We start from the raw sequence: 26,708 nt of genomic DNA, 5'->3' as shown, positions 1-26,708 counted from the left end.
TACAATTCAACAATTGTCTTTATCAATCTTTTAGCATAATGTGTCAAACATTCACTATAACATGATTAATTTAAATTAAAAACTTACCGATTTTTTTCACTTAAATTATCATAACGACAAGAATCACAAACCCTGCACCTTTTTCAAATGATATGTAAATATCAAGTCCTACTAATTATTTACAGTGCAAACAATTTATCTGGTAATGGTAATAAAAAAACCAGACCTATATGCGATAATCACTTACGATATGTTACTAACAACTCTAACATAAAAGTTGTTCAAGAACTAGGATCATTACTTTTTTACTAATTACTTTTGATATACATATACATACATATATGGTATGTCATATACATATTATATATATAAACCATGCACCAATTGTCTAACAATTATTACATTGCAATTTATTCCAAATTTACATAATTTACACCTGTACCAACTGTGAATATATAGTAAGTCGTAAAAAACACCTTGGGCTATTTTAACGATAAATATATTTTTTCAAAATAAAATACTGATTTAAGAGTGTTAAGACCATTTCACCGGGATGGCATTTATTTTGTCTTAAAAAAATTTTAAACAAAAAATTTATTTAATAAATAATATATTTAATTTTTTTTTAGATTTATAACTTGATCTTCAATTTCGATAATTTTTCAATATTAGTTTCGATTTACTAAAAAATTCTCCGGCCGGTACAGATACATCCAATGTAACACAATCAGTTCAACAAAATTAAACTATTTCCCATTTATAATGGATAAAAATATAGATATTTTATATTTATATATTTACATTTGAATAATATTTTTTCTTAATATTGGAGGATAAGATTGAAACGCCAATTAAATTCATAAATACTTTAAAGGTTGAACAGATTTATGTATTGAAGAGCACATTAAAACCATTTAATCCTATGTACAAGCTAACATTTAATTTATACGTAACAACTAAAGTTAATGTATTGTTTTTTGGGAGGAACCACTTTTTACGAAATCAATTTCCGCGTAATTAAACGCAGACGCGTCTGTGGTTAAATTGGGACTGGGAGACGAGGCTGATGACGATTCAGTTAGGGACGTTTGAGTTTTGAGAGTTCGGTTTGAATCTTCGCTTTCAGAGCCTGAACGCATCAAGTCAAGGGAGGCATAATGAAGTTCTTTATTCCTAACATAAATTTTAAAATGTTTATTTTTCATCAAATATAACAAAAGAGAAGTTTTTTGAATTAAAAATTAAATGTATTTATCAATTTAATAAGTTATTTCAATCAAAAAGTGCAGTGAAATGTGATTTGTTTAATAAAATTCTATTTTAAACTACATAACGTAAAAATAAGGCATGCTCGAAAATATTGCACAAATTTATGGCACTATACATTCACTATTTTTTTTTTTTTATTTAAAGAAAACACTCATCGTTAAACACTTACCCTATTCCAGTTAGAGATGATTTTCTTGAAGAATTTTCACCTTGTTTTCCGATGTCTTCTTCGACGAGTGAAACAGACTCATTAACTAATGTACTTGTGTCACTTTCACTGTTGATCGGACTCGGAGGATTGGCTGCTGTAGAAGAGCTCATGGACAAGCTGTTAAAGGAGTTTCCCAGGCCGCTTAACAGTTTTTCCATAGGCTTCAACTTTGCCGCCCCGAGCGAGGGCGCTGAGGTTTTTCTGCAGGGTATGGCCGTGGGACTGGAGGACGAAAACGACGACCTAGACGGCTCCATCAGAGTGTACTCTTGATCGGTATTTGACAGCCCTCTAGGGTCATAGTTCACGTAATCACCGACAGATTCACTTCTAGTATGAAGAGTGGACAAATCGTTTTCAGAATGACTATTGTCTCCGTAAGACAATCGTATTGTTCCACTAGTTCCATCAACCGGACATTTTGGCGAAGATTCGTAGTTTTCGGGCGAATTAACCGGACTGCAAAGGTTGAACGGGAATATCGTCGAACCTGAAGGCGTAGGTGTCAAAAGACTTTCTCTGCTGTCTTCCCTGCTTTGATTCGGTCTTTGTTTTGATCTGGTCATTGTCGAATAAGGACTTGTGATGGAAGATGGAGAACTGCTGAGAGGAAGGTAAGAAGGAACTTTTGGTGGTGTTCCTGTTGAGTGTTTTCTTCCTGCGATCGAATAAATCGGACTCACCGATGTTTCTTTTGAAGAGAATTGAATGGTGATTGGCTGAGAAATATATCTACTATCTGACGTTTTTGTATCTTTTGTGCCACTCATGTTTAAATAATCTGACTCGTCCTCTCCACTGTACGTGCTCGGTTTAGGTTTTGAATCACTGCCTAAATTCATTTCGACGTAATCATCAGGTTGGTTCTTTGGGGAAGAATTGTCAACAATAACTTTGCTATTGTTGTTGTCTTCAATAAGAGGAATTTTTCTTTTCAATGACATATCTAAATAATCGTCTTTGTTTCTTCCTCCAAATACATTACTCGTACTGGATGTAAAAGTGTTGTTTTTGACATTTTCCATGAGAGGAAAAGTTTCCACCCTTGGTTTATTTGTGTTCTTTGCGATTACAGGTACAACAGTTCCATTTCCTGGTTTCATATTCACGTAAGCGTCATCTTGATTGTTGTTCTTATTTGTAGTTTTTGAAATTGTCATCCCTTGAGAACTGTCCGAACCGACTGTCATTTCGACATAACCTGGTTCAGTCTCTGGTACTCTTCCTAATGACGGACTAGGATATCCAGAGACGGGAGGAGATGCTTTGTTTATAGAAAGAATATCCTGTAAAGAGTGTTTCGGAGGTGACTTTCCCAAGAAAGAAGCTAGACGACTCATCTTCGGAGGTGAAGGGGCAAGCGATGGAGAAATCCTTGGCGATGACATATCAATGTAACTGCCCTCTGCAGTCGAATAGGAACTGGCAGTTGATGATAATGTCGACACACTTCCACCAGGGACGCTCAATCTTTCATTGCTCGAAAGTTTCTTCCTAAAACGAAATCTATGCTTCTTAGAAAAGTCTAGAACCATCATATCATCACATGGCTCTACTGAAGAGTGGCTTGATGATAAAGGTTGTTGATTGATCATCGAAAGCCTCATAGTGTTTATAGGACGCACGTTTTTTGATCCTACTGAAAACGCTCTTGTCCTCTCACAGGTATTAGCAGAGATGATCTCCGATCTGGAAAAACCAAATTCTCAAATAAATATATAATAAAGTTATTCTTTAATCTTCTTATTTTCTATTATAGATTATCTGCTGGACTATTTTTGATCTGTCCATATGTGTTGAAGCTAGTAATAGTGACACTTTGACAATTTGTTATTCATTTACTTTTACCAAATGGTCCATCAAGTGTAATTTTTAGTTATTCTGCAAGTATTAAACATGATAAAAACAGGAACATAAAATTGTACATTAATATGGGCATAAATTTCTTTAGTGTCACCATATCATTAGTATTATTTTCAATATATTTTACATCGTCCTAGTACAAAACAGTACAATAAAAATACGTCTAGGTCATAAACATGTCGATATTAATATTTATATTAATTTTAACAAAAAAATTATTCCAAAACAATGCAAATCTTCTAGAACCCCCCCCCCTTTCAAAGCACGTAAGATGTTGATTTCAACTTAGCTTCCAGGCCTTTAGTACTGCTTTGTCAACATTATTTAGAAGATCATTTTTCCAATTTGATCTTTTTTAATGATTTAAAAAAAAAATTGTAATACCACAGCAAAGAGTTGGCAGACAACGCCCCAGAAAAACATTCCATGACCCTACAGAGAAAAGTCGGAGTGCACGTCCAGCATGTTAATAGGTAGTAAATATGTCAAATAATAATTAGAGTTGATTATGCATGTTGGTTTGCAAGTTGGTGAACTCTTGCTGAACCGTGTAGTCACTTATTTGGTACTTTTTCACGGGTTTGTTGAATTATTGTTTCAGCTTTGTGCATGCCACTTCAGCATGGAAATAATTCTTAAATTTCTAAATTATTTAAATTTTTTACCGCACTTGCCGATTTTATTTATTTTAATAAAATGTATGTGGTGTTTAGTGACCGTTAATTAATGATTAATGATGAAACGTTGGCACGATAAAGAAAATGTTTTTCTAAACCTACATCACACCAGACCGCATATCACAACCTCTAAATAATCTTTCATAAGCTTCAAAAACATATTTTATATAAAAAACAATTGTGTTTAATTATTCGTGATTATCTCAAATAAATTTGATAAACACGTAATAAATTTATGTAATTTTTTTTAAATTTATATGAGGATGTTTCAACTATGAAGTTTTATGAACGAGGTGGCAATGTTTTGAAAAAAAGAAAGGAAAAAAAGAGAGAAAGTCAGGTTTGAATGCGGGGCCTCAGGATTCAAACCCAGGACTTTACAGTGATGAGCGCCGTGACAACACCTAATTTGTGACCTTTGTGGCCATCAACACCCCCTTTAATTTTGAATTTATTTATATATTACCTTCCCCTATATATATATATATTTTTTTTTTTTTTTTTTAATTTACTAAGGGATAGTAAGTAGAAATACACAATTTTTTTTTATGATAATGCTGGTTTACATAACCCAACATTTGCCATATAAAGACAACATTTCAGGCCATGCCCAAAAATCTAAAGGGACAATTTTTTTTAAGCAAAATTTTAATTAAAGATCATTTATAAACCTAAATATATTTCAAAACTCTAAAAAAAAATCTGTATTTCGAACTTGTCTTTTGATAAATTAGTGCCGTAACGGACATGTTAAAATATAGTGGTTTTTCATCTTATGACATTACCTGTTTTTGTTGTTTGTAGGACGAGATCCAACCGAGTATGCACGTACTGGTCTATCATTATTTGGTATGTCGTCTTCTGCCGGGAAATAGGATGAGACTTTATCCAACTGATATTCGCTGAATCTTATGTCAGTGGAAGGAGTGCCAGAAGTGATGGAACAGCTCGAACCTGTTGAGAGTTCACCACTCTGATAACGATCTGTTACAAAAAATAAATTATTAACACTCACACCACTGTATTTATGTTGTCTATTTTTTTTTTTTTAATATATATAATCTACTCTCCAATGTATTCTCCCTTCTATTAGGTCTTTCCCGAACATAAAGTAATTTTCTTTGAAAATTTTGAACACAAATTTAATTGTTATTGCTCATACCTGTTGATCATAGGTTCAGGACATTTTTTTTTCCAGTACAATTTTTAATATAAGTCACTTTATTCCTCAGGTACGAAAAACTCTTAGGCCCTACTGCTCGCACCCTAATCCCTTACCCTTATGTCTATTGTACTGGTTTTTCCATTTACCCTAAACCACTCACTTTTTAGTTTGTATTCAGTTTCTGTGAGCAAGTGACCAAAATAGATGCTACCTTTGTTTTTTACTTGTGCGGATGGTACTTTGAAAGAGTTTCAAAGTTAGGAAAAAGAACAAAATGTTTTTCTCAACGGTCAATTTTGTCTTTCCTCTGGCAATAAAAATTTTACCAGATGTGATACATGCAAGCAATTCATATATGATAATCATTATAGTTATGTAATAATGAAATTTTATAGTACACATGAAATTTGTTATAAAATGTCAAATTATATAATGTAAATGAAATTTTAGCATATGCATAAAAATATTTATTTGTAAGTCACGTATGCACATACTAAATAAATAAACATTTAAAAAAATATTTAAATTTTTATGTAAATTTAAAAAAAAATTATTGAAGTTTTTTAGTTGAGAAAAATGTTGAATATAAAAAAACACGCCACGGTGGTCCATGTCCTTTTTTTTTACCGACGGCAGTGTGAGTGTTGATAAGCGAGGGTAAAAATTTAAAAATTATAAAATTACCAGATCGGTTACGATTAGATCCGTGATCCATGTCAACGTAACCGTCATCTGATGCTGCGGGGGCCATGGGAACGTATCCATCTTCAGCCAAGCTGCTGCCTCGGCTATGGTTGATGGTCGTTCTTCCAAAAATGTTCACCCTGTTCTCTGCTAAAAACGCACAAAATTTTAATTAAACATTTTTGTACGTTTGATTAAGAAAAAAAAGTTGTGTTGTATTTAATTTTCTGCATTAATAATCTCCACATCTTTTTTTATTTATTTATTATTTTTATTTGTTTATTTTTTAACTGTAAGCAATTTTAATTCTTAAATGATTAATTTTGAGTAAATGTTAAAAAAATTTTAAATTAAAATAACATTATATTTACAAATACTTTTGATATTGAATACTTAATGCACAAAAATAAGTATGGCTTACCAGGACTCATTGGGAGATAATTCCCCGTGTCCAATGGTGACGAACCGCAAGGACTGTCCAAATATGAGCCCTATAAAGGCATTAATTTTCAACAAATTGATAATAATAATTAACCAATAATTATTTATAATAAAATTTACCTGTGACGGAGAATTTGATTTTCCAGTATTAGTGGCATTTTTTCTATATCCGTCAATACTGTGGTTGAACATCGGCTCTGAGTGTACGTAGTTATTAAGTTTCTCATCTTCTAAAAAAGTAAATTTTTTAAAAATATACTTCATTAAATTTTAAAGCGCTTGGACAAATTTACCTCTTATTCCAGGCCATGGACTATAATCGTCGGAATTTTCTTCGAGGATTACTGGCTCGTCTGGCGTCAAGGAGTGGCAGTAGCGCCCTGTATCTTCCCACTGTCCGTCGATAGCGTCGCCATCCATGGACAAAGAAGAACCTGCCGAATCGGTGGAGCAGGCTGCACTTGCAGGACTGCGATAAAAATTTTCAGTTTGATTTTTTATTCCTCGCCTCTTCCTCCCCGTCTCTTTTTATTACTTACCTCACTGGACTCGATGCGACTGGAGGAGAGTAACTTATGCAACGGTTGTTCGAGGAATGTTGCATAAATTGAGAAGAGGTGAAATTTCGATTTGGGGTAGGCAAGTGAGGATTGCATTCACTCGTCGCCCTGGCCCTTGAAGGCATAGTGTCTGCTCTTCCTCTCACACCAGTCAGACCTATCATCAAATTATTAGTAATCTAAGCATAAATTAACATTTTAGTTTTGTCAATAAAAGTTAAATGATTTCTGTTGAACAATGTGACGGAAAAAAAATTAATCCTAAAAAAGGGGCACAATTTAACATCGCATAAAATTGAAATATGTAATCAAACTTAATTGTTCCTAACAAAATTAGTAAGTCATTGAATTGTACTTGAAGCAAAAAAATACACTTATTTTATTACTAGTAAGACATACACATTTTGTATAGAAACGCTTTATTCGCAAGAATTATTCATTAAACAATACATAAGAGAAAGAAAAAGATAAAATGTAATAAAAATTACGTACTAGATTGAGGCGAGGTTGAGGTGATGTATTTAGTGGGGCGAGTACCAGTACTAGCTCGTCGTGTAGGGGGAATGGGAGAAAGTGGAAATGAGTAAGTACGCTGATGATTTACTCCTAATCCTCCGCTACCCCCACCACCACTGCTCCCACTTGAGGCTGATACCAAACATATTAATTGTACACACACCTCTCTAACAATGCCACAACTTATAAATAATAAAATGAACGTTACAATTGTATAAAACAATGCTAAGGTTTTCTGATTATTCATTTAATAGGCACGCTTTGAGTTTAATTTAAAAAAGATAATAAAAAAAAATGCTAAAAACTTGGTAACAACTTTTAGTTTGTGACACTGATAGAGAAACCACATGCTTGTTTTTAATAGACAGCACAGACACACACTTTTTTTCTATCATGAACTATATACTCTACTAAAAGTTTGAAAAAATAAGACACGCCAAGATCTGCAACAAATAACATAGAGGTTTGTTTTGTGAATATATTACGCAGTAGGTATTTTCTAAATTGAACCTTATATACAATTAATTTTCAGTATTTTTTGTCATATTTGTCACTACTGGATATTTTGGTCTGTTAGACACGTTAAGCATTTTCATCATTTAACAGACCTAAACAGCAAGGATAGACAGGCCAAAAATATTTGAAAACATCCAAGCTGCAGATTCATAATTCACAATTATATTTCTTAATACTCTCATAAAATCAATAATTTAACAATAAAAGTATTTTTAATGGCATTTAATAAAACAACAATGTTAAACATTTTTGTAGTAGCATGTATTTTAAACATCAACTGCAATATATTCACAAAAAATAACTGATTTTGCTAATTTGTATAATTAAGTTGTTTTTAAACACCAAATCACATTAAATCATACACTCATGAACCCTCAGGGTGCCGGTGTCTTTAAATAAAAACCCATTTGTAAGTATGTCAGGTTTGAATGCAGGGTCGCTGGATTCGAACCCCGGACCTTTACCTTACAGTGATGAGCACCGTATCAATGTCTAAACCGTTGCGGCCACCGACAACCCATGGATATCTTTAGAGTAAGATTTAATTTCAACAATTTAAGTATACAAAGTTCCGAAAATCATATGTACATTAAAAACACAATGAGCCAACACCAGACACAAATTATACAACATATAACAAATAAAGAACCATAAAAATATCGCATTTTTATGCCTCGGAGTGAGTAAAATAATGACTGCTTCAACCGTTTAAAAGACAGTACCCCCCCCCCAAAAAAAAAAAAATTTAAGAATAAAATCCACTTGCTAATGAAGGAAAGCTAGACCCATCTACATTGATGACCCAAGATGGCAAAGGTTGTGGGACCAAAGCTTGCATGGTGAGTGAGGTAGAAATACTGTCACACCCCTCACTGAATACCATAACCTTGCATTCAGGATTGTTGAAAGAAAACAAGAAAATACATTTATAATTTGCAGACTCCTGAAGCGCGATACAGGAACTCAGGAGAAGAACATCCACAGTCATTAATAAAAAAAATGTCAGTGGGAAAACGGTCATCCTGGCAAGGGTTCCCGGGCACGTTGATATAACCAGGAACGAACAAGCAGATAAGGCAGTGAAATTAGCCACAATGAGACCACAAGACCCTACCTGCTCTGTACATCCAGCGGCATTGAAAAGAACAATTGCTAATGCTATAAAAACTGAATGGAGAATACGCTGGAACAAAAAGAACGTATCCAAATTATCAGTTCTTGGCCTATGGAGGCTGGGACTAGAAAAAGGTCATACATAATTGTGCATGCCAAGATCACACATGGACATCTTTTAATGAGGGCAAGGCCAGGTAGGTGCCTGTTAAGCACTTATCATGGCAGAGCACAAAATAATAGCAAAGAAAGAAATACAACAGCAGCAGGCACAATTCACTGATCTATTTTCTGAGCCATAAACGTCTTTAATTGTATACAGATCTTGGAACTTTCATGTATGTGATAAGTGTAATTTATTGGATGAATGTATTTATTTGCGTGAATGGCAGGGCTTATACTCAATCACCTTATTAGACTATTATGTTTTTGTTATGTGTTTATTTGTGTAATTGTATCCATGACTGACAAGGTCCTGAGGTCAGAGAGGTTAGTAATAGGATAAAGAAAAGAGAAAGTTGGTTACCATTATATCATGTAACATCATAACTTGGCTGGAGAAACATGATAAGAAATAACAAATAAAAAAGAGAAAGACAAGAAAAGAAGTAAAGGCTAGTGATGACCATTGTAGTTTGCCGGAGGAGGGAGAAAAAACAAACAAGTTCAAATTAAATTTTACATTTTTAAAATTCTTAAAAAAAATGGCTTATCATACTGATATTACGTTCAAAAAACCAGGAGCTTAATTTACTCTTTTAATTTGCCTTCCAGCACATCAAACATTTTTCCCTTTAGGAAATAGATCATTGTAAAAAAAAAAAGAAGGAAAAGTTGATGTTGCAAATTCAGGTCTAAAAGATGGCAAAATTCCACGCATTTCAAAAATTTATGCTGAGTTCTGCATAATGTGGACCTAAAGGATAGAGATTCACTTTTTGAAACCTTTTGAAATTCAAAGCTAAATAAAGATTTAATCTGGGCCCACTGGGTCAGTGGGGTGGCGAGGAAGGTCCGCACACTATGTATGAACTGCTCTAGACCGTTTTAGTTGAATTTTCTCTCTCCATCTGACCAGCTTAGTGTTTATTTTGCATTTGCAGGAGTCCCCCAAGTCAATGATTGTACTCATAATAAATAGTAGTGATGAGGAAAGTCTTAGTAGTCTAAGCAGTCTTACTTCGACTTGCTCTCTCAGCCATCCACTACATTTCAACGTTTCGCCGGTGCCTTCGAATTTCATGAATTTCAATCCTCAAAACTTAAATAGTAGTGATGAGGAAATTATTTTTCTGGCCGTGGTCGCAGTTGGAAGAAGAGGAAGAAAGTCAGAAACAAAAATGAAAAGCATGGGTACATGAAATAAACACCAAACGCTTTTACGTTTGGAGAATAGTACCATTATTTTAAATGATCTTGTTTTTAAACTTATCTTGAAACAATGCTACTACTATTCCAATAATCGGAGTAAACAATGCAACATGTTGGCTTTGTCTTGACAAAAATGGTGTCTGAGGGCAGCCAAATATACCCGAACTCAATGATTTCCGCCTGCCCCAGCACACACTACCAACCTACTGTGCGCCCACCTTTAGCCTTTTATATTATAGCCAAGAAGTCTTGTCGAAAACTTTTCCTCTATTCAACAAAACGAGGTATTGTTCTTTCAAAATCTCATGTAGAAAGTTTTATTTCAAATAGATTTCAGAACTGATTGATTCCTCTTTTGGAAGGTAACTTTTATAAAATGTCAAAATACTGAAAATTGTTCAGTTATAGTCTTGATCCTTCTACACAGATTACAATTAACTTTTGATGAATCATTTGGATTTTGAAGGAGAAACTGTGTCTATTGTGTTCAACTGCACGGCGAGTTCCTTTGATACTTATCTATTCTTATTTACTTTTCACATTTTATTAAAATGTGCAGGTGATGATTCAGAATTGGCTGTAAATCATTTGACAAATGTTTTTTTTCAGATGGCCCTCAATAATGTCTCGCATAGCCCCTGTTATCACTACAAATGGTAGACCTGAACATTGCTACTTTTTGTATATTTACAACCTCTACCAGTTTGTTCAAATATATTTTTTTTAAAATCAAATTAACATTTAATAAAGTTGAAAACAGTCATTTCTCTTACTCACCACTATATACAAATATTTATATTACATTTTTTTCCTATGCTCAATTTTGAGCCAAAATAAGCTATTTATTTTAAGAATTGTTTTTTAAGCATTCACTCCCGAGTTGAATGTCGACACAATAAATCATTACAATTATTAGTAACAAGAGGTGAAGAGTATTTAAAAAAAAAAGGCGGACAATTCTCTCTCAGCATAATTCACAATAAAATAAAGCCTAGAACAACAGTTGAACAATATAAAGAAATTAAAAAACAAACTTGTAAAAAATAAAAAGATAAGCAGGGGTTTGAACTTGCGAATTATGTGTATGAAAAGAAAATGAGACATTACAAAGGTATAAATTGAATTGAATTCAAATTTGTGTTTGATTATTTAAAAAATACATAACTAGGATTAAATAAGGAAAACTGGACAAAAGCCTCAATTAGAGGAAAATCAATCATTCTTGAACACTTTCAATTCATAAAACACTCATATGCATAATTGTTCTTTAAAAAATATCTTTTTCAAATTCTTTTCAATAATGATCATACTATCAAGGATAATATTATCTAGGACTAATAAAAATAGATAATATATACCGGTATGGGTAGGCCATCTTTGAATGAGTGTAATCGGCTTGGAAGATTCATTTGTCTGGCCCATTCGGTGATTCCGAATCTTTGCTTGTATTGAATCTTTCTTCGGGCACTTCATACAGGCACTAAAATCGCATGAAATTGATTACTTTCGGCACTGATGTGTAACGGGTGAGGGGGGGGAATGGAAATACTTACTTCAAAATGGTTGTGGATATGTTTTCAGCAATGTTGGGATCCTCAGCTGTCATCCACAAGTTTCCGGCTCCTGTGACAGTGCACTGGCCGACTTCCATGTAAAAAAAGTTGTCTACCCAACCGCAACGGCGAATTTTCTGAAGCTGAAATTTAAATTGTCAATTAAAAAACCTCGATTTTGAATTTTATTCTGAATTTTTTTTTTTTAATGATGCTTACGGAAAATTCAATTGAATTTATCCTGTCTTCGGATGAAATGGGTCCCACGAGTGATAGAGACTGGTCAGTCAGGCAAAGTCGATAGAGGCCAACTATGCCTCTTTTCGCTCCCAGCTCTTTATTACACACCGTCACTTGCCATACATGTTCTGTAATTATATAAATTAACAATTTTTTTTTTTGAAAATTAAAGGTTAAAATAGGTTAAAAATTAAATTTACCAAAGTTTGGCCGAATGGGATCCCCTACAGGAGTGGCTTCACCTATCTGGAGTTCCAGCATAGCCTTGAGCCAGTCCACCATTTCTTCTTCGGTTTCCAGAACGACACAGAAACAATCATTTCTAGTGTACAGAGCAATAACATACTTCTGCTTTGTATCACTCCGTTTATTGATGTTAAAGCACGTTTTTAACGTAATACTCCTAAAATAAAAATAATTAAACCAACGGTATAAAATAAATAAATAAAATAAAACAGCTGTACCTTTTAGGAGGACAATTAGACCTAAACTTTTTCTCCGAATCGTAATACTCCAATCTCGCAGAATCTTCTGCTGAATCTCCCCTCAGGACGAAGTATTTCTTTCTCATAGTCTAAAAAGATGCAAAAATATTAATTTTGTACAACACGGGGTTATATTTAAATATAACAGATGAAAATGCCTAAACTCACTATTATACTTGCCCTTGCCTTGAATTTCTTCAGATAACCCTCCTTAACAATATCTCCTCCAGTTAAAGCTTTTGTACCAGTGTTTTTCGACAACATTTTGGTTACTTAAATTTTATTAGACTAATAAATCTGGAACAAAACACAAAAAATCAATAAACTGAATAAGGGCAGTAACAATAATAAATACAGACAATAAGTATTAAGTACAAATGTTTTTAAAATAAATCAGTAGAATTAAAATGAGAACTGTCACCCTCAACTAATTTGTCTTAACTTACAAAAAAATTGATTAATTAAAATAAATAAATCTCTTCTGAATTAATATTGTTTGAAAAATACTCTATTTCTTATAAAATACTTGCACAATTTATTGACAAATATTTGTCAAATCATAATTAAGCAAACGTAAAAAAATGAGAAATTGATGACAGCTAAGTAAAAATACATTTCAAATATTTTATTGAGGTTTTGTCATTCGTATAGACATTTCGCCAATTTCACCCATCGGACTTTGCATTATTGTGCTCACCTATAATTTTTTGTCTATTTAAACAGATAATAATGAAGATACAATCAATTTTGCCTGCCTATCCTCACCGGGTTGGTCTGTCAGATGTGTTTCAGCATTTTTTGAACATTGAAAATTGTGAAATGCCAAAAACAATTCTGACAGACTAATACAGTGCGGATAAGCAAACCAAAAATGATCAATAATCATCAATTACATATTCATCACTGCACAGGTAACTTAGCATTGACTGTTCGATGTCTGATTTATTGACAAAATGAAACCCTTATACATTTTTAAACTCAGAAAAGGACACGTTTACCAACCACCTAAGATATTACGCAAAAATATAAATAAATATATCTATACACTTTTGTAAAAAAAAAATTTTGTAAAAGATAATTACATCAAAACTCAACAGTAATGTGTATAGTAATTTTTTAATCCAGTGAAGATTAGTTGATCAAAAATGATGTAATGACCAATTACAGGTTTATCACCCCACAGATCACGTAATATAAAACCCCCTATTGAAAATTCTGAAAAAGTAAGTGTGCTATTTTCAAAAACATATTAGTATTTGTTACTATTCTGGAGAAATTTTTTTTACTAAAGTAATAAATTGTTTAAAAAAATGTATTATCAAATAAATTAAATAGGTGTAAATAAAAATATAGAGAAGCTAGATGTCACCAGATTGCTGAAGGACAATTTCAAGTACTGCAAAAAATCTCCAAAATTATAAAAATAATACTAAAACAAACGGTAATGACTAAATTTTAACATTTCCTATTTTAATTAATATTTTAAAAAATGAAAAAAGAAAATAATTATGTACATATTTTATTATTTTATTGGCTAATCTTTTTTTTTTCATGGTTGATTTTGATGATGACAGAAGAATGTGTCAAATTTTTTTTAATACATTTTTCTTATCAGTCGATCGAACAAATGGAAAACACTTGACATAATGGAGTATTGAAGTGTAAACAAGAATTTAAGTTTGATTTAATTTGTAATTGTCAAAAGGAAATCTATTTTAACTGAAGCCCCCTTCTCCACTGCACAACAATGTGTAAATTGGTTCTGCTTGATTCATATCATTCATTAAATGAGAATTCTTCGAAAGAGAGAAAACATTTCCGATGACTTCTAGCAGCAAGGCCGTTTTTTAAAATTTATATTTATTGGACAATTAATCAAGTCGTAATACATACGATACGTCGGGATCATTAAAAACCATTTACCCTCACATATTTTGAACAAACTGTTTGCAACGGCTTCATTAAAAAGAAAGTTCATCCTACACTAACTTCTAAACATCGATCAAGATAGTTTATAGTTAATCTTACAATCTACCCAATTAACGATCCAAGAAGATAAATATATTTATATAGAATGTGATGCAATTAAGGAAAATTAATAGTGAGAATTAATTTAAAAAATTTAACAATTTTATATTGCAAATTGGTTATTGGAAACACACTGAAAATTAAAGTAAAAATATAAATATATTTAACAACTTAAACTTTTTTTTAATTACTGCACTTTTAAAAAAAATTCCTTGTAAATATTTATGATTTATTTTAAATTTTAATGTATTTTTTTTATTGTTTACATTTAATGTAAAATATGATCGTGTTTACGGTTTATTTCAATTCAAGGACTTTGAAGTAATAACTAGATTTAAAAAATAAATAAATAATAACATAACTATCAACAAAACATTTCTGTATAGGAATGAGATTTTTTTTAATGGGGTGCTAGTTTAAAAAAATCTCATTTGCATGCCAGGCCACTGGATTTGAACCCAAAGACTATACCTTACACTTTCAGCGATGAGTGCTGTGTCAACGCCTAAACCATTGATGCCACCGACATCCTTAAAAAAGTATATATGAAAACCAATTTATTTAAAAAAATATATATCTATATATGTATTAGTACATGATTTTCAAGTAGTCTTTTGTGTAGTTTACATTTTATGTTTTTCTATTATTTGAAGTGGAGTGTGCAAGATACTTCTGTGAATAAACCTATCCTATGCCAACTGTCCTTCTGGTGTACTGTCTGCATCCTCCTATTAATATTTTTTAAATTCTCCACATCACCCGCTACTCAATACGGTTCGAAATTCCTAGGGGCTGCCTTTCTGGCCAGTCGTTTCAATTTTTTTCCGACTGTAAGTGATTTTTTGTTTATTCCATGAAAATCATGTAATTTGCTTTTCTTTGTGTTTCGTTATTTTTATTAATTATTTACCTATTTTTTATAATTATGTAAAATAAAGGAAAAAAATATTGTAGAAAGTTGAAACGACTTTTATTCAACTACACTGTTGAACGAACGTTCTAAGGGTTGCCTACTTTATTTAGTTAGAGCTGCATGGGATGCAACTATTGCGTTATATAATTTATCTGACTTAGATAAACATAATAAAAATAAAAAAATCATTTACATTATTATTTAGTACCAGAGAGTTAATTTGTGTGATAAATTGGGTTCCGCCATGGCAACCAAAATGGCCAAGGCTGTTAAAATTTTTGTCAGCAAATAAAGAAAAAACTACAGTTAATTATTCTATAGTAGTAACAGTTGCAAAACTACTTTAAGGTTTTAGGCAAGAATAATTTTTATGAATTTTAAAGTCAAGGAAGGATTTATTTTATATATTGTCATTTAAAATGGTAATATTTTAATTTTTTTAATACTGGATTAAAATTGTATAATTATCCTTATTAGTCTTGATATTCAGTTAATTTGTACACATGTATACATTTATACCACAGTCATAAACTCAACAGGTAGACTAGCCCGAGATCGAGAGCTAGGCCAAACCCCGTTGTGACTATAGGCTGTACTGTTCTTAGCAAGGCAAGAATAATCAATGATGATGGATTTGCTTCCTCTCTCCCAGAGACCACATCTCGCTGGCTGGTTAAATTTTAACATAGGCCTAGTAAATCATTAGATTTTCTTCTATGGTCTGCACTGTGATAAACATGTAATTTTAACCGTTATTGATGAAAAAAAACACTGAAGACGGCGAAATGCTGGATCAGTGAGGATAGGTAAGATCAAGATGATTGGTAAGGATTAAATTACAGAATCCGGTCTTCCATCCAGTACACAGAATGGGTTTTTTTTTTTTCTTCTAATCAATTTTAAATCTAGTTGTAAATTCAATCATCAATTTTTTCATGAGTTCTTAATTTTATCAAATGACCGATAAATTTAACAATACACTCAAATTTAATTGCCAGCTGTTGAAATAAAGCCAAAATTATTTAATTAGCAAAAGCTAGAATATTAATTAAAATATATTGAGAAATTTTGTCATTTACAGTGTGAGAAGTTGTTATAATTTTTTGTTGTTGTATTTTGGATAGATAAGAACAATACAACTGATAATTCCAAAAATTTCATTCATTAAGAGTCAAGAGGTTCAATAAAGTAACAAACACTTTTGTACAAATTATGTATCTTATGCAGCTAAATTTTGACAAATTAAAATCAAGTAAGTTGAATGGCTTTTGAAAAAAGTACATTCTTTTAAATCACAGAAATATATCAGAGGTAATGTTGATGGATATTAGACACACCTTAAATTTAGACACAAACCAAGTAAGAAAAGTTAATAATGAAGGACAGGCACTCTTCGGTTTGGTTACTTCAAAGAAAATTCCTTTGACTTAATCTGTACTAAAAAGTTTTCTGATTTGCTTTTCAAAAATTCACCAGTTCTTGAAGTCAATAAAAGCATCAAGACCAAAAAAAATTTACATTGGATTCATTTAAATTTATGGTTCAAAACGGCAAAAACCAGAAATTTTAAAAACACGGAAAAAAAAATGTAAAATATGGCTCAGCAAATAATCTTAACATGTTTAATCGGTTCAATTCTAGTTGACAAGGCTGAACCATAGTGAATCACTTAGAATTAAAAAAATTAAAAATAAACAAAAAATTGAAACAAAGAATCGGTAAAATCTGGTTCAGCATACACATTGTTGAAATTATAGTTCATTCTCAATTTGTTCACTTGTTTTAATTCTGGCATATAAAATCAGTATCCTTAAAATTAAAACAACAAATTGTAGAAAATGTAGTTCACGTAATCAAAATGATTCACCACAGATCCTTAACTTTTTATTGATTTCAATTCAACTTTAAATTGATAAAACGTTCAATAAAAAAAAATATATATATATTTTTTAGAATAACTAAAATGTGGTTCAGCTGTTGAAATCCTTAAATAAAAATATAATATAATTTTTAAAGTTTATACATAAAATTAAAACAACAAACTAAAGAAACTACTTTCCTAGGTTTAATTTTTAGTTTATAATGGCAGAATACTGCCAACCTTTCAATAAATTGAATAATCAGCAAAAAGTAACATTAAAAGTAATGCTTCCAGTGTTTGCATTTTACAATGAAGTGGAAATAGACTGGAAGCCTAGAATTTAAAACTATGAATCAAATAATCCTTTTTAAAAAAATGGTGCAAGACACATTTTTTGACTAGATTTGTCTATTCAAATAAAGTTTTTAACTGTGGAATGCTGGATATTCAACCAATTAAAGAATCATTAAAACGTGGTTCAGCATACATTACAGTTAGTTTGCCAGTTACATGATTGAAAAATTCGTCAGAATCCTTAAATTTATACAATGAATTGATAAAACTAAAAGGTGGTGCAATATTTTTGACTTATTTAATGGGTAGGTTAGTTAAAGTATGTTATAACCCTAAATGCAAACAATACATTATTGAAAATGTTGATTAAGGTACTGCGTTTGTTCACAAACTCGGTACAATTCTGGCATATAAAGTGGGAAACCTTAAAATTAAAACAACACTTGATGAAAATGTAATTCACATAATAAAAGGGATTCACAGTAGATTCTAAACTTGTTTACAGATTTCAATCCAAGTTCATAACGATGAAACACAACTCCAATCAATAAAAAAATAAAATGAGTCACTAAAATGTGGTTTAGCATACCCATTATGCTGAAATAAGTTGTAATTCTTAAATAACAATGCCAATATGTTATTGAAACTGCAATGGTTCAGCATTCTCAATTTGTTTACTTCAAGATTAAATTTTTATCCTTAAAGTTAAAACAAACAAACAACTAAAAAAAGAGTGAAATGTCATTCAGCACACATCTTCAAGTAGGTTCAATTTTTAGTTTATAATGATAGAAAACAGTACTATTCAATAAATTAAATAATCAGTAAAATGCGGTTCATGCATGCATTCCCAGAATGACTGTGATTTACAATAAACTTGAAATAAGCTGGAACCCTAAAATTTAGCAACAATGAATTGAATAAACATGAAACAAAAACGTGGTGCAGCAAACATTCCTGACTTGTTCACTGTTCAATTCAAGTTTTGAAACATGGAATTAACTAGTTTAGTCTATTCAAATAGTTTTCTACTATGGAATGCTGGAAAATCTTCAGTCAATTGAAGAATGATTGAAACAAGGTTCAGCAAACCTTCCTGGAATGTTCAATAAGGTTGAAAATGCATGAAAGCTCTTGAATTTAAACAACGAACTGATAAGCATAAAAATGTGGTACATTTTTAACTTGTTTACGGGGTAAATTTATGATTTATAAAGTTAAAATATGTTGTAATTGAAATCTAGTTTTAACCATGGAATGCAGTAGAAAATCTTCAATCATGAAGAATGATTAAAATGAGGTTCAGCAGACCATCCTGGAATGTTTGTAAGGATACAATAAGGATGAAAATGTGTTGCACCCCTTGAATTTAAACAACTACGAATTGATAAGCAAAAAAGTGGTGCAACATTTAAAAAAAATGTGTTTACTGGGTTAGTTTATATTTTATTAAGTTAAAATATGTTATAATTGAAAACTACATCAACATCCTAGGACTGTAAAAGTTGATCTGGCATTCCCCAACATATTAACCGTGATTAAATCAAGCTTTTAACCATAGTATAAAATAGAAATCTTCAATGAACTGAGGAATCAATAAAATGAGGTTCAGCAGACACAAAATTGACAATGCGTCAAGCCTCATTTATTTCAACATTCAATTTAAAATATGACACAACACTTAAATTGCAAACAACATTACCATACTGGAACAATTAAATTTGGTCTATCATATCCCAACTTGTTTACTGCGTTTAAATTTTAATCATGGAATGAAGTGGAAAATCTTCAATTAATCTAAGGATGATTAAAATGAGGTTCAGCATGCATACCTTCCTGAAATGTTTGTAAAGGTACAATAAAGTTGAAAAATGCGTTGAGTCTCATGAATTTCAAAACTGAATTTAAAATATGTTAAATACCTAAATTGAAAACAACAACATACTGGAACTTTAAAAAGAGTTCTATCATATCCCAACTTGTTTACTGTGTTTAAATCAAGGTTTTACCCATGGAATGAAGTGGAAAATCTTTAATTAATCAAAGAATGGTTAAAATGAGGTTAAGCAGACCTTCTTGAAATGTTTGTACGGGTACAATAATGTTGAAAATGCGTCAAGCTTCATGAATTTGAACATTGAATTCAAAATAAGTTACAACACTTAAACTGAAAACAATATGTACATGCTGGAACTTTTAAATGTTGTCTATCATATCCCGACTTGTTTATTGTGTTTAAATTTTAACCATGGAATGCAGTGGAAAACGAAGGGTGATTAAAATGAGGTTCAGCATACCATCCAGAAATGTTTGTAAGGGTACGATAAGGCTGAAAATGCATCAAGCCTCATGAATTTCAATACTGAATTTAAAATACGTTATACACATAAATTGGAAGAACAAAAGCATTGACATATTTTAAGTTTAAAATGTGTTCTATCATATTCCAACTTGTTTACTGTTTTTAAATCAAGGTTTTAACCATGGAATGAAGTGGAAAATCTTTGATTAATCGAAGAATGATTAAAATGAGGTTCAGCATACCTTCCAGAAATGTTTGTAAGAGTACATAAAGTTGAAAATGCGTCAAGCCTCATGAATTTCAATACTGAATTTAAAATATGTTATACACTTAAATTGAAAAAATCATCAACATACTTTAAGTTTAAAATGTGTTCTATCACATCCCAACTTGTTTACTATTTTTAAATCAAGAATTTAACCATGGAATGAAGTGGAAAATCTTTGATTAATCAAAGAATGATTAAAACGAGGTTCAGCATACCTTCCAGAAATGTTTGTAAGAGTACAATAAAGTTGAAAATGCGTCGAAGCCTATTAAATTTAAACAACAAATTGATACGCGTAAAAAAAGTGGTCTAATATTTTTTTAACATGTTTACTAGGTTAGTTTAAGGTTTATGAAGTTAAAACATGCTGTAACCCTAAAATTTGAAACAACATCAACATGCTGGAACTTTAAAATATTGCTTAGCATTCCACAACATGTTTACTGCGTTTAATTCTGATCGAGAGGGTTGAAGTATGTTGTAACCCTTAAACTCTCTTAATTGGTTCGATGATTTCGTGCAAAAATGAAGGAAAATGTTGATGAAATTTTGGGTTTTAAGTTATCAACACGTTTGTTGTGTTTTGAATTCTGGCTTACAAGGTTGAAACGGTTCGAGTTGAATATTATTTTCGTTGAAAATTGCGTTTTAACCGTGGATAACTGCTTTCGGATTGCGTCGACGTCGGCAATTCGCAAATCCTCGCACAACGTCGTGGGCCGTCCTCGGCGAGAAATCGTCCATGAGGATGTCAGGAAATGCGCAATGGTCAAGGACCTTTCTGTTTATTGTGACTTTCGAGGTGGGCAATATTTTCCAATAGGTAAACAAGGCTGTTGTCCCGTTACGGGAATCGAAACGCAATTATCTTCGTCGTCCCCACCGGGGATCGCAATATCGAAAAGATAACATGTCAAACTTCTGCGGATGAGGAAATTAAAAAAAAAAAAGAAAAATATTAATGATCATACTTACAAATAAAACGCTGGATTCGAGAGTTTAAAGCGTCAAAAGGAATGTTTCTCGACCATCCTCGTGCGGATCGAAAGGCACCAAAACACTGTGTGTCCTCATAAGGTCGAAATGTTTATTAATAAACCCGAGTACGGTTTTTTTTTTTTTTTTTTTTTTTTTTTTTTTTAAGAGAAATAAAACACAACCCGTCGACGGGAAGAACGGGAAATCACAACGACGGACTCGTGCCTAAAACCGAAACACAGCCCGATATGAAATAAAACGATCTGTTTGAGAAGAAAAAATTATGCGCAATATCGAAACAGGTAAATATTACAAGTCGACTGATGGCATTTCCTGTAAATATGTACACAAAACGGTCCGACTCGACTTGTAAATCCGAACGGGAACTAATTAAAAAAGTCGATAAAATTGGCTAAAGGCGACAAAAGGGGCGAGAAAACGGGGAAAAAGTCCGTCCCTTTCGTACAATATTATATTTAAAACACACACTGAAAATGTGCTCGAATCGAACCTAAAATAACGCGCAATTGCAATTGATCCCTAGTCGTGAGATTGACATCAAAACAGTCGGCGTATCTCGCAGTCGCGTTCCACTCTCGAATCGGCCACATCGTAAAACTGGACGACACTCTTTTTTCCACTTGTGGACGAACGATATTCAACAAAATACGTATGAGGAACCATCTTGGAAAAGGTCATGTGTGACTGTGTGTACATGTCGAGACTAGTTGTAAACAAGTGGGACGCATGCGCCAATCCAATCCTTACAACTCGATACCGAGTTACTGACACAAGGAATGAATTTTACGTCATGCATGAATCATGCGGACGTTTCATTGAACGGCGGCTCGGCATGTCGTAAAGGGGGAAAAATGTTTGCGAAAGGAGCGAAACGAGGCGGACCCACACGGTTGATGAACGGCGTTCGTTGGACGTCGGGCGGAGTGCCGTCGGACTCGTCACGCTCGTCGAGAAAAGGCGGTTGTCGGCTGCTTTCTCCGTTCCTGGGATGATCTCCGATCTGGGCTAATCGTAGAAACGATTCTTCTGGAGAGAACTGGCCTGCGGAGGCGGAGGCGGAGGCGAAGCCGCCACGGACACGAGAGATGTACGATTACTACGTCGCAGATCGCGGTGGAGTACAACTCGGGCGCGGATCGATTCGAGCCGCCGCGGGAGCTCATTCATGGGAAACGCCTTCCAGACAGACACACCCACTCCGCCCCCTCTCGGCATCAAAACAACCCCCGTCGCCCTCGGGGTTTTTTCCCTGCCCTTTCGCCACCGCCGCGCCGCCTCCGCCGCGTCCTCACCCGCGCCCTTCCTTCCTTCCTGCCTCTCTTCGCTTCCACCGCCTGACCCCCCTTCGGAAGACGTCTCGCCGGCATCCAGACCCAGACGTCTGGGGAATTATCCACTCGTCATCCACTCCACGCTTTTTCCCTTTCACCTGGACCCGCCCCGTCTCCGGCCGTGTTGTCCGGACCCAGGCCCTTTCCGAAACCCGTACAATTCCAATTCCAGCCGATTTGACATCCTACGTTCACATTTACCACCCTTATCATTCAACACCGTGGTGCATATACCACCATAAAAGACCGACCCTAGTTTTAATTATATTAAATTATACAGAAGCAGCACGCCTAATTTAAAACTTCTATACTTGTTACATTCACATGTTCATAATTTCCATCCTTTTCTTCTTAAAAAAACATTAATAGGTAGAAATTAATTAAAAACCTGTTGAAGCAAGAATTGAGCTAGATTCACAGAAAACAGCTGTGTAAAGGGAAATTAATATACATTTGTTGTTTATACTGGTTTTTAGTATTAAATTCACCCTTTTGCCAATAAAATTAAGCTTTTTGTAAATTAAAGTCAGTATTTTACTAATTAAATTCACCCTTTGGCCAATTAAATTCACCCTGTGCCAATTAAAGACAGTCTTTTGTCAATTAAATTCACCCTTTTGCAAACAAATTTCACCCTTTGATAATTAAAGCCAATCTTATGCCAATTTAATTCACACTTTAGCAAAACAAATTTCACCCTTTGGTCAATTAAAGTTAGAATTTTACCAATTAAATTCACCCTTTGAAAATTAAAGTCAATATTTTGCCAATTAAATTCACCATTTTGCCAATAAAATTAGCTTTTTGTAAATTAAAAACAGTCTTTTAATGATTGGCGAACAAATTTCACCCTTTTGACAATTAAATTCGCCCTGTGAAAATTAAAGACAGTCTTTTGCCAATTAAATTCAGCCTTTTGCAAACAAATTTCACACTTTGGCCAATTAATTTCAACATTTGCAGACAAATTAAATCCTGTATGCCAATTAACGTCAGTCTTTTATTAATTAAATTCACCCTTTGGTCAATTAAATTCATCCTCTCGCTAACAAATTTCACCCTTTGGTCAATTAGTCAGAATTTTACCAATTAAATCCGCCTTTTGCAAACAAATTTCACCCTTTTGTCAATTAAATTCACCCTTTGAAAATTAAAGCCAATCTTTTGCCTATTAAAGTCATTCTTTTACTAATTAAATTCACTCTTTTGTCAATTAATTTACCCTTTGTTCAATTAGTCAGAATTTACCAATTAAATCCGCCTTTTACAAACAAATTTCACCCTTTTGCCAATTAAATTCACCCTTTGAAAATTAAAGTCAATCTTTTGCCAATTAAAGTCATTCTTTTACTAATTAAATTCACCCTTTTGCTAACAAATTTCACCCTTTGAAAATTAAAGTCAATCTTTTGCCTATTAAAGTCATTCTTTTACTAATTAAATTCGCTCTTTTGTCAATTAATTTCACCATTTGCAGACAAATTAAATCTTTTATGCCAATTAACGTCAGTATTTTATTAATTAAATTCACCCTTTGGTCAATTAAATTCACCCATTTGCAAACAAATTTCACCCTTCAACCAATTAATTTCACCATTTGCAAAAAATTAAATCCTTTATGCCAATTAACGACAGTCTTTTATTAATTAAATTCATCCTTTGATCAATAAAATTCATCCTCTTGCTAACAAATTTCACCCTTTTGTCAATTAAATTCACCCTTTGAAAATTAAAGTCAATCTTTTGCCAATTAAAGTCATTCTTTTACTAATTAAATTCACCCTTTTGCAAACAAATTTCACCCTTTGACCAATTAATTTCACCATTTGCAAAAAATTAAATCCTTTATGCCAATTAACGTCAGTCTTTTATTAATTAAATTCACCCTTTCGTCAATTAAATTCATCCTCTTCCTGACAAATTTCACCCTTTGGTCAATAATTCAGAATTTTACCAGTTAAATTCGCCTTTTACAAACAAATTTCACCCTTTGAAAATTAAAGTCAATCTTTTGCCAATTAAAGTCATTCTTTTACTAATTAAATTGGCTCTTTTGTCAATTAAATTCACCCTTTTGCAAACAAATTAAATCCTTTTTGCCAATTAAAGTCTGTCTTTTATTAATTAAATTCAGCCTTTGACCAATTAAATTTACCCTTCGCAAATTAAAGCCAATCTTTTGCCAATTAAGTTCACTCTTTTGCCAAAATTTCACCCTTTTGCCAAATTAAATTCACCATTTTTGAAAGAAACGTTCACCTTTTAACAAGTCAGTTTGACATTTTACTTATCAATTTCATCCTTTGATTTCACTTTTCACCTGTATCTAATCAATTTCACTTTTTTACAAATAAAATTCGGCTTTTGCGAAGTAAATTTACCCTTCTGCAAGCTATGTTGTCGCTTTAACAAATCAATTTCAACCTTTTGAAAATTAAATTTAAATTTCTGCCTATTAAATTCCAATTTTCAAGAAATAATTTTACACATGTGCAAGATATTTTGCAAATCAATTTCACCCTTTGGCCAATATTCACCCTTCTGAAAGGTAATTCACCCTTTAACAAGTCAATTTTACCCTTTGGCAAATTAAATTCACCTTTTCCTAATAAATTTCCCTATTTTTTGCAAATTACATTCAGCCTTTTGCTATTTAAATTCACGCTTTTGCAAGATAATTTAGTTCTTTAATAGAACAATTTCACCCTTTTACCATTAATTCATCCCTTTGTAAGTTAAATCCACCTTTTTGTCAATTAAATTCACCCTTTTGTAATGCATATTCATTCATTTGCAAATCGATTTCACTCCTTTGTAAACCAAATTATCCAGAAGAAAACCATCCGACCGTATCTTTTAAGAGAAAACGTCCTGGTTTAGGGATCCTGATGACCTCAACAGTCTTCCAATCTTTGTAGTACATATTTAAGATGATTGATGCCGATCATCTGGACCATACATTTCCAGGCAGCTCGTTGAGAATCAGACCGATAATCCGATCTAATCCATGGGCTTTTCAAGGGTTGATTTAACCCTCGACAGTGCTTTCGACTTCTTCGACCCTCACTGAAAGGATCTTGATGAATCTTTATGCAATTTCACATGCTGGTCATGTGGGAATGGGAGGATTCATTAAAGGGAAGACAAAGATTATAAAATTACTACAAAAAAATTGTAAAATTGTTTGAAAAAAAATTGTACAAAATTGTTCTATTTCGTCCTGGTTTTTTGGGATTATTTTCGTAAATTCATTTACAGATGAACACGACCGATTGATAGGCGTTTATCAGTACAATAGCTCCTAGTAAAAAACTTATTTAATATACATATCATATTTATTTATTAATTTTTTTTTTTTCAAAAGCATGATAATAAAGTCCCTCGTATCAATTTAATGTTAAAATGTTACTCAAATGTATCTTGGAAAGTCCAGCTCATGGGAAAGGCCTTCGGCATTCGCTCTTTACAGATAAAAATTGATAGTAATTCCCAGAAAAAATCTATATGGCGATAGTAGTTATTTTTCCATAGGGGCATCTAATCGCCTTTAATGTTGTGGTTTTAATAAGCAAAGTTGTCAACAATTGACCGAGCCTATTTCTAATTTTTTACTTTTCATTACCTGCGCTCTCTGACAATTCAAATCCCAATCGTTTCGACTCTAGGCGCTTTATATGCTGGAAAAAAAATCCAAAAAAAAATCAAAGGAAAAGCTCTTTTAACTCTACAAAGTATTCTGGTTTGCGATACTATTGTTGATATATTATATGACGTACGCGCATAAAATTTGAAGGAATACATGAATATGGAACATTATATCGTACATAACAAACAGAAATTTGAATTTCTATCATAAATCTATTATACTACGTTTCTGTCAATTTATTCCATTATGAAAATTGAAGCATTTTTTTTATATATTATTAATTGTTCCTAGAAACAATAACAAACCTGATGCATATTTAAAAGTTTTACCAACGGAATTATTCTCTTGTTGTTTTGGTTCTAATCGAAAAATAAGCAATATCAAGAGAATATTTTTTTCGTC

The 26,708-nt window shown here is 32.5% G+C and overlaps 1 protein-coding gene across 7 annotated transcripts; it reads right to left on the bottom strand.

The window, feature by feature from the left end:
• Window positions 1–618: 618 nt before the first annotated feature.
• LOC106667510 (insulin receptor substrate 1) lies at window positions 619–22,495 on the bottom strand. 7 transcript variants are annotated; one of them, XM_014395517.2, is made up of 16 exons: window positions 21,306–22,495; window positions 12,833–12,961; window positions 12,644–12,753; window positions 12,380–12,582; window positions 12,159–12,307; window positions 11,940–12,082; window positions 11,745–11,866; window positions 7,363–7,518; window positions 6,850–7,027; window positions 6,604–6,779; window positions 6,431–6,540; window positions 6,291–6,360; window positions 5,870–6,019; window positions 4,806–4,974; window positions 1,439–3,169; window positions 619–1,173 (listed from the first exon to the last, which is right to left on the bottom strand). In XM_014395517.2, exons 2-16 carry the CDS (start codon window positions 12,926–12,928, stop codon window positions 963–965), a joined length of 3,774 nt encoding a protein of 1,257 aa, XP_014251003.1. In that variant the 5' UTR covers window positions 12,929–12,961; window positions 21,306–22,495; the 3' UTR covers window positions 619–962. The 7 variants fall into 7 exon arrangements, with proteins under 7 accessions (XP_014251003.1, XP_024082837.1, XP_024082838.1 ...); XM_024227069.1 differs by having other exon boundaries at window positions 4,806–5,004; window positions 6,431–6,537; XM_024227070.1 differs by having other exon boundaries at window positions 12,851–12,961.
• Window positions 22,496–26,708: the final 4,213 nt, after the last annotated feature.

The sequence above is a fragment of the Cimex lectularius genome, unplaced genomic scaffold (assembly GCF_000648675.2).
Source record: "Cimex lectularius strain Harlan isolate CLEC.00 unplaced genomic scaffold, Clec_2.1 scaffold67, whole genome shotgun sequence".
In the NCBI taxonomy this organism is placed as follows: domain Eukaryota; kingdom Metazoa; phylum Arthropoda; class Insecta; order Hemiptera; family Cimicidae; genus Cimex; species Cimex lectularius.
This window is presented reverse-complemented; position numbering and strand designations above follow the sequence as displayed.

Excerpts from the sequence above, each read along its gene's own strand:
- LOC106667510 (XM_014395492.2), bottom strand. The coding sequence starts at position 12,928 with ATGTTGTCGAAAAACACTGGTACAAAAGCTTTAACTGGAGGAGATATT. Across the intron at positions 12,083-12,158 it reads TAAATTCAATTGAATTTTCC|CTTCAGAAAATTCGCCGTTG; the intron begins GTAAGCATCATT and ends TTTAAATTTCAG. Across the intron at positions 11,867-11,939 it reads ATATCCACAACCATTTTGAA|TGCCTGTATGAAGTGCCCGA; the intron begins GTAAGTATTTCC and ends ATGCGATTTTAG.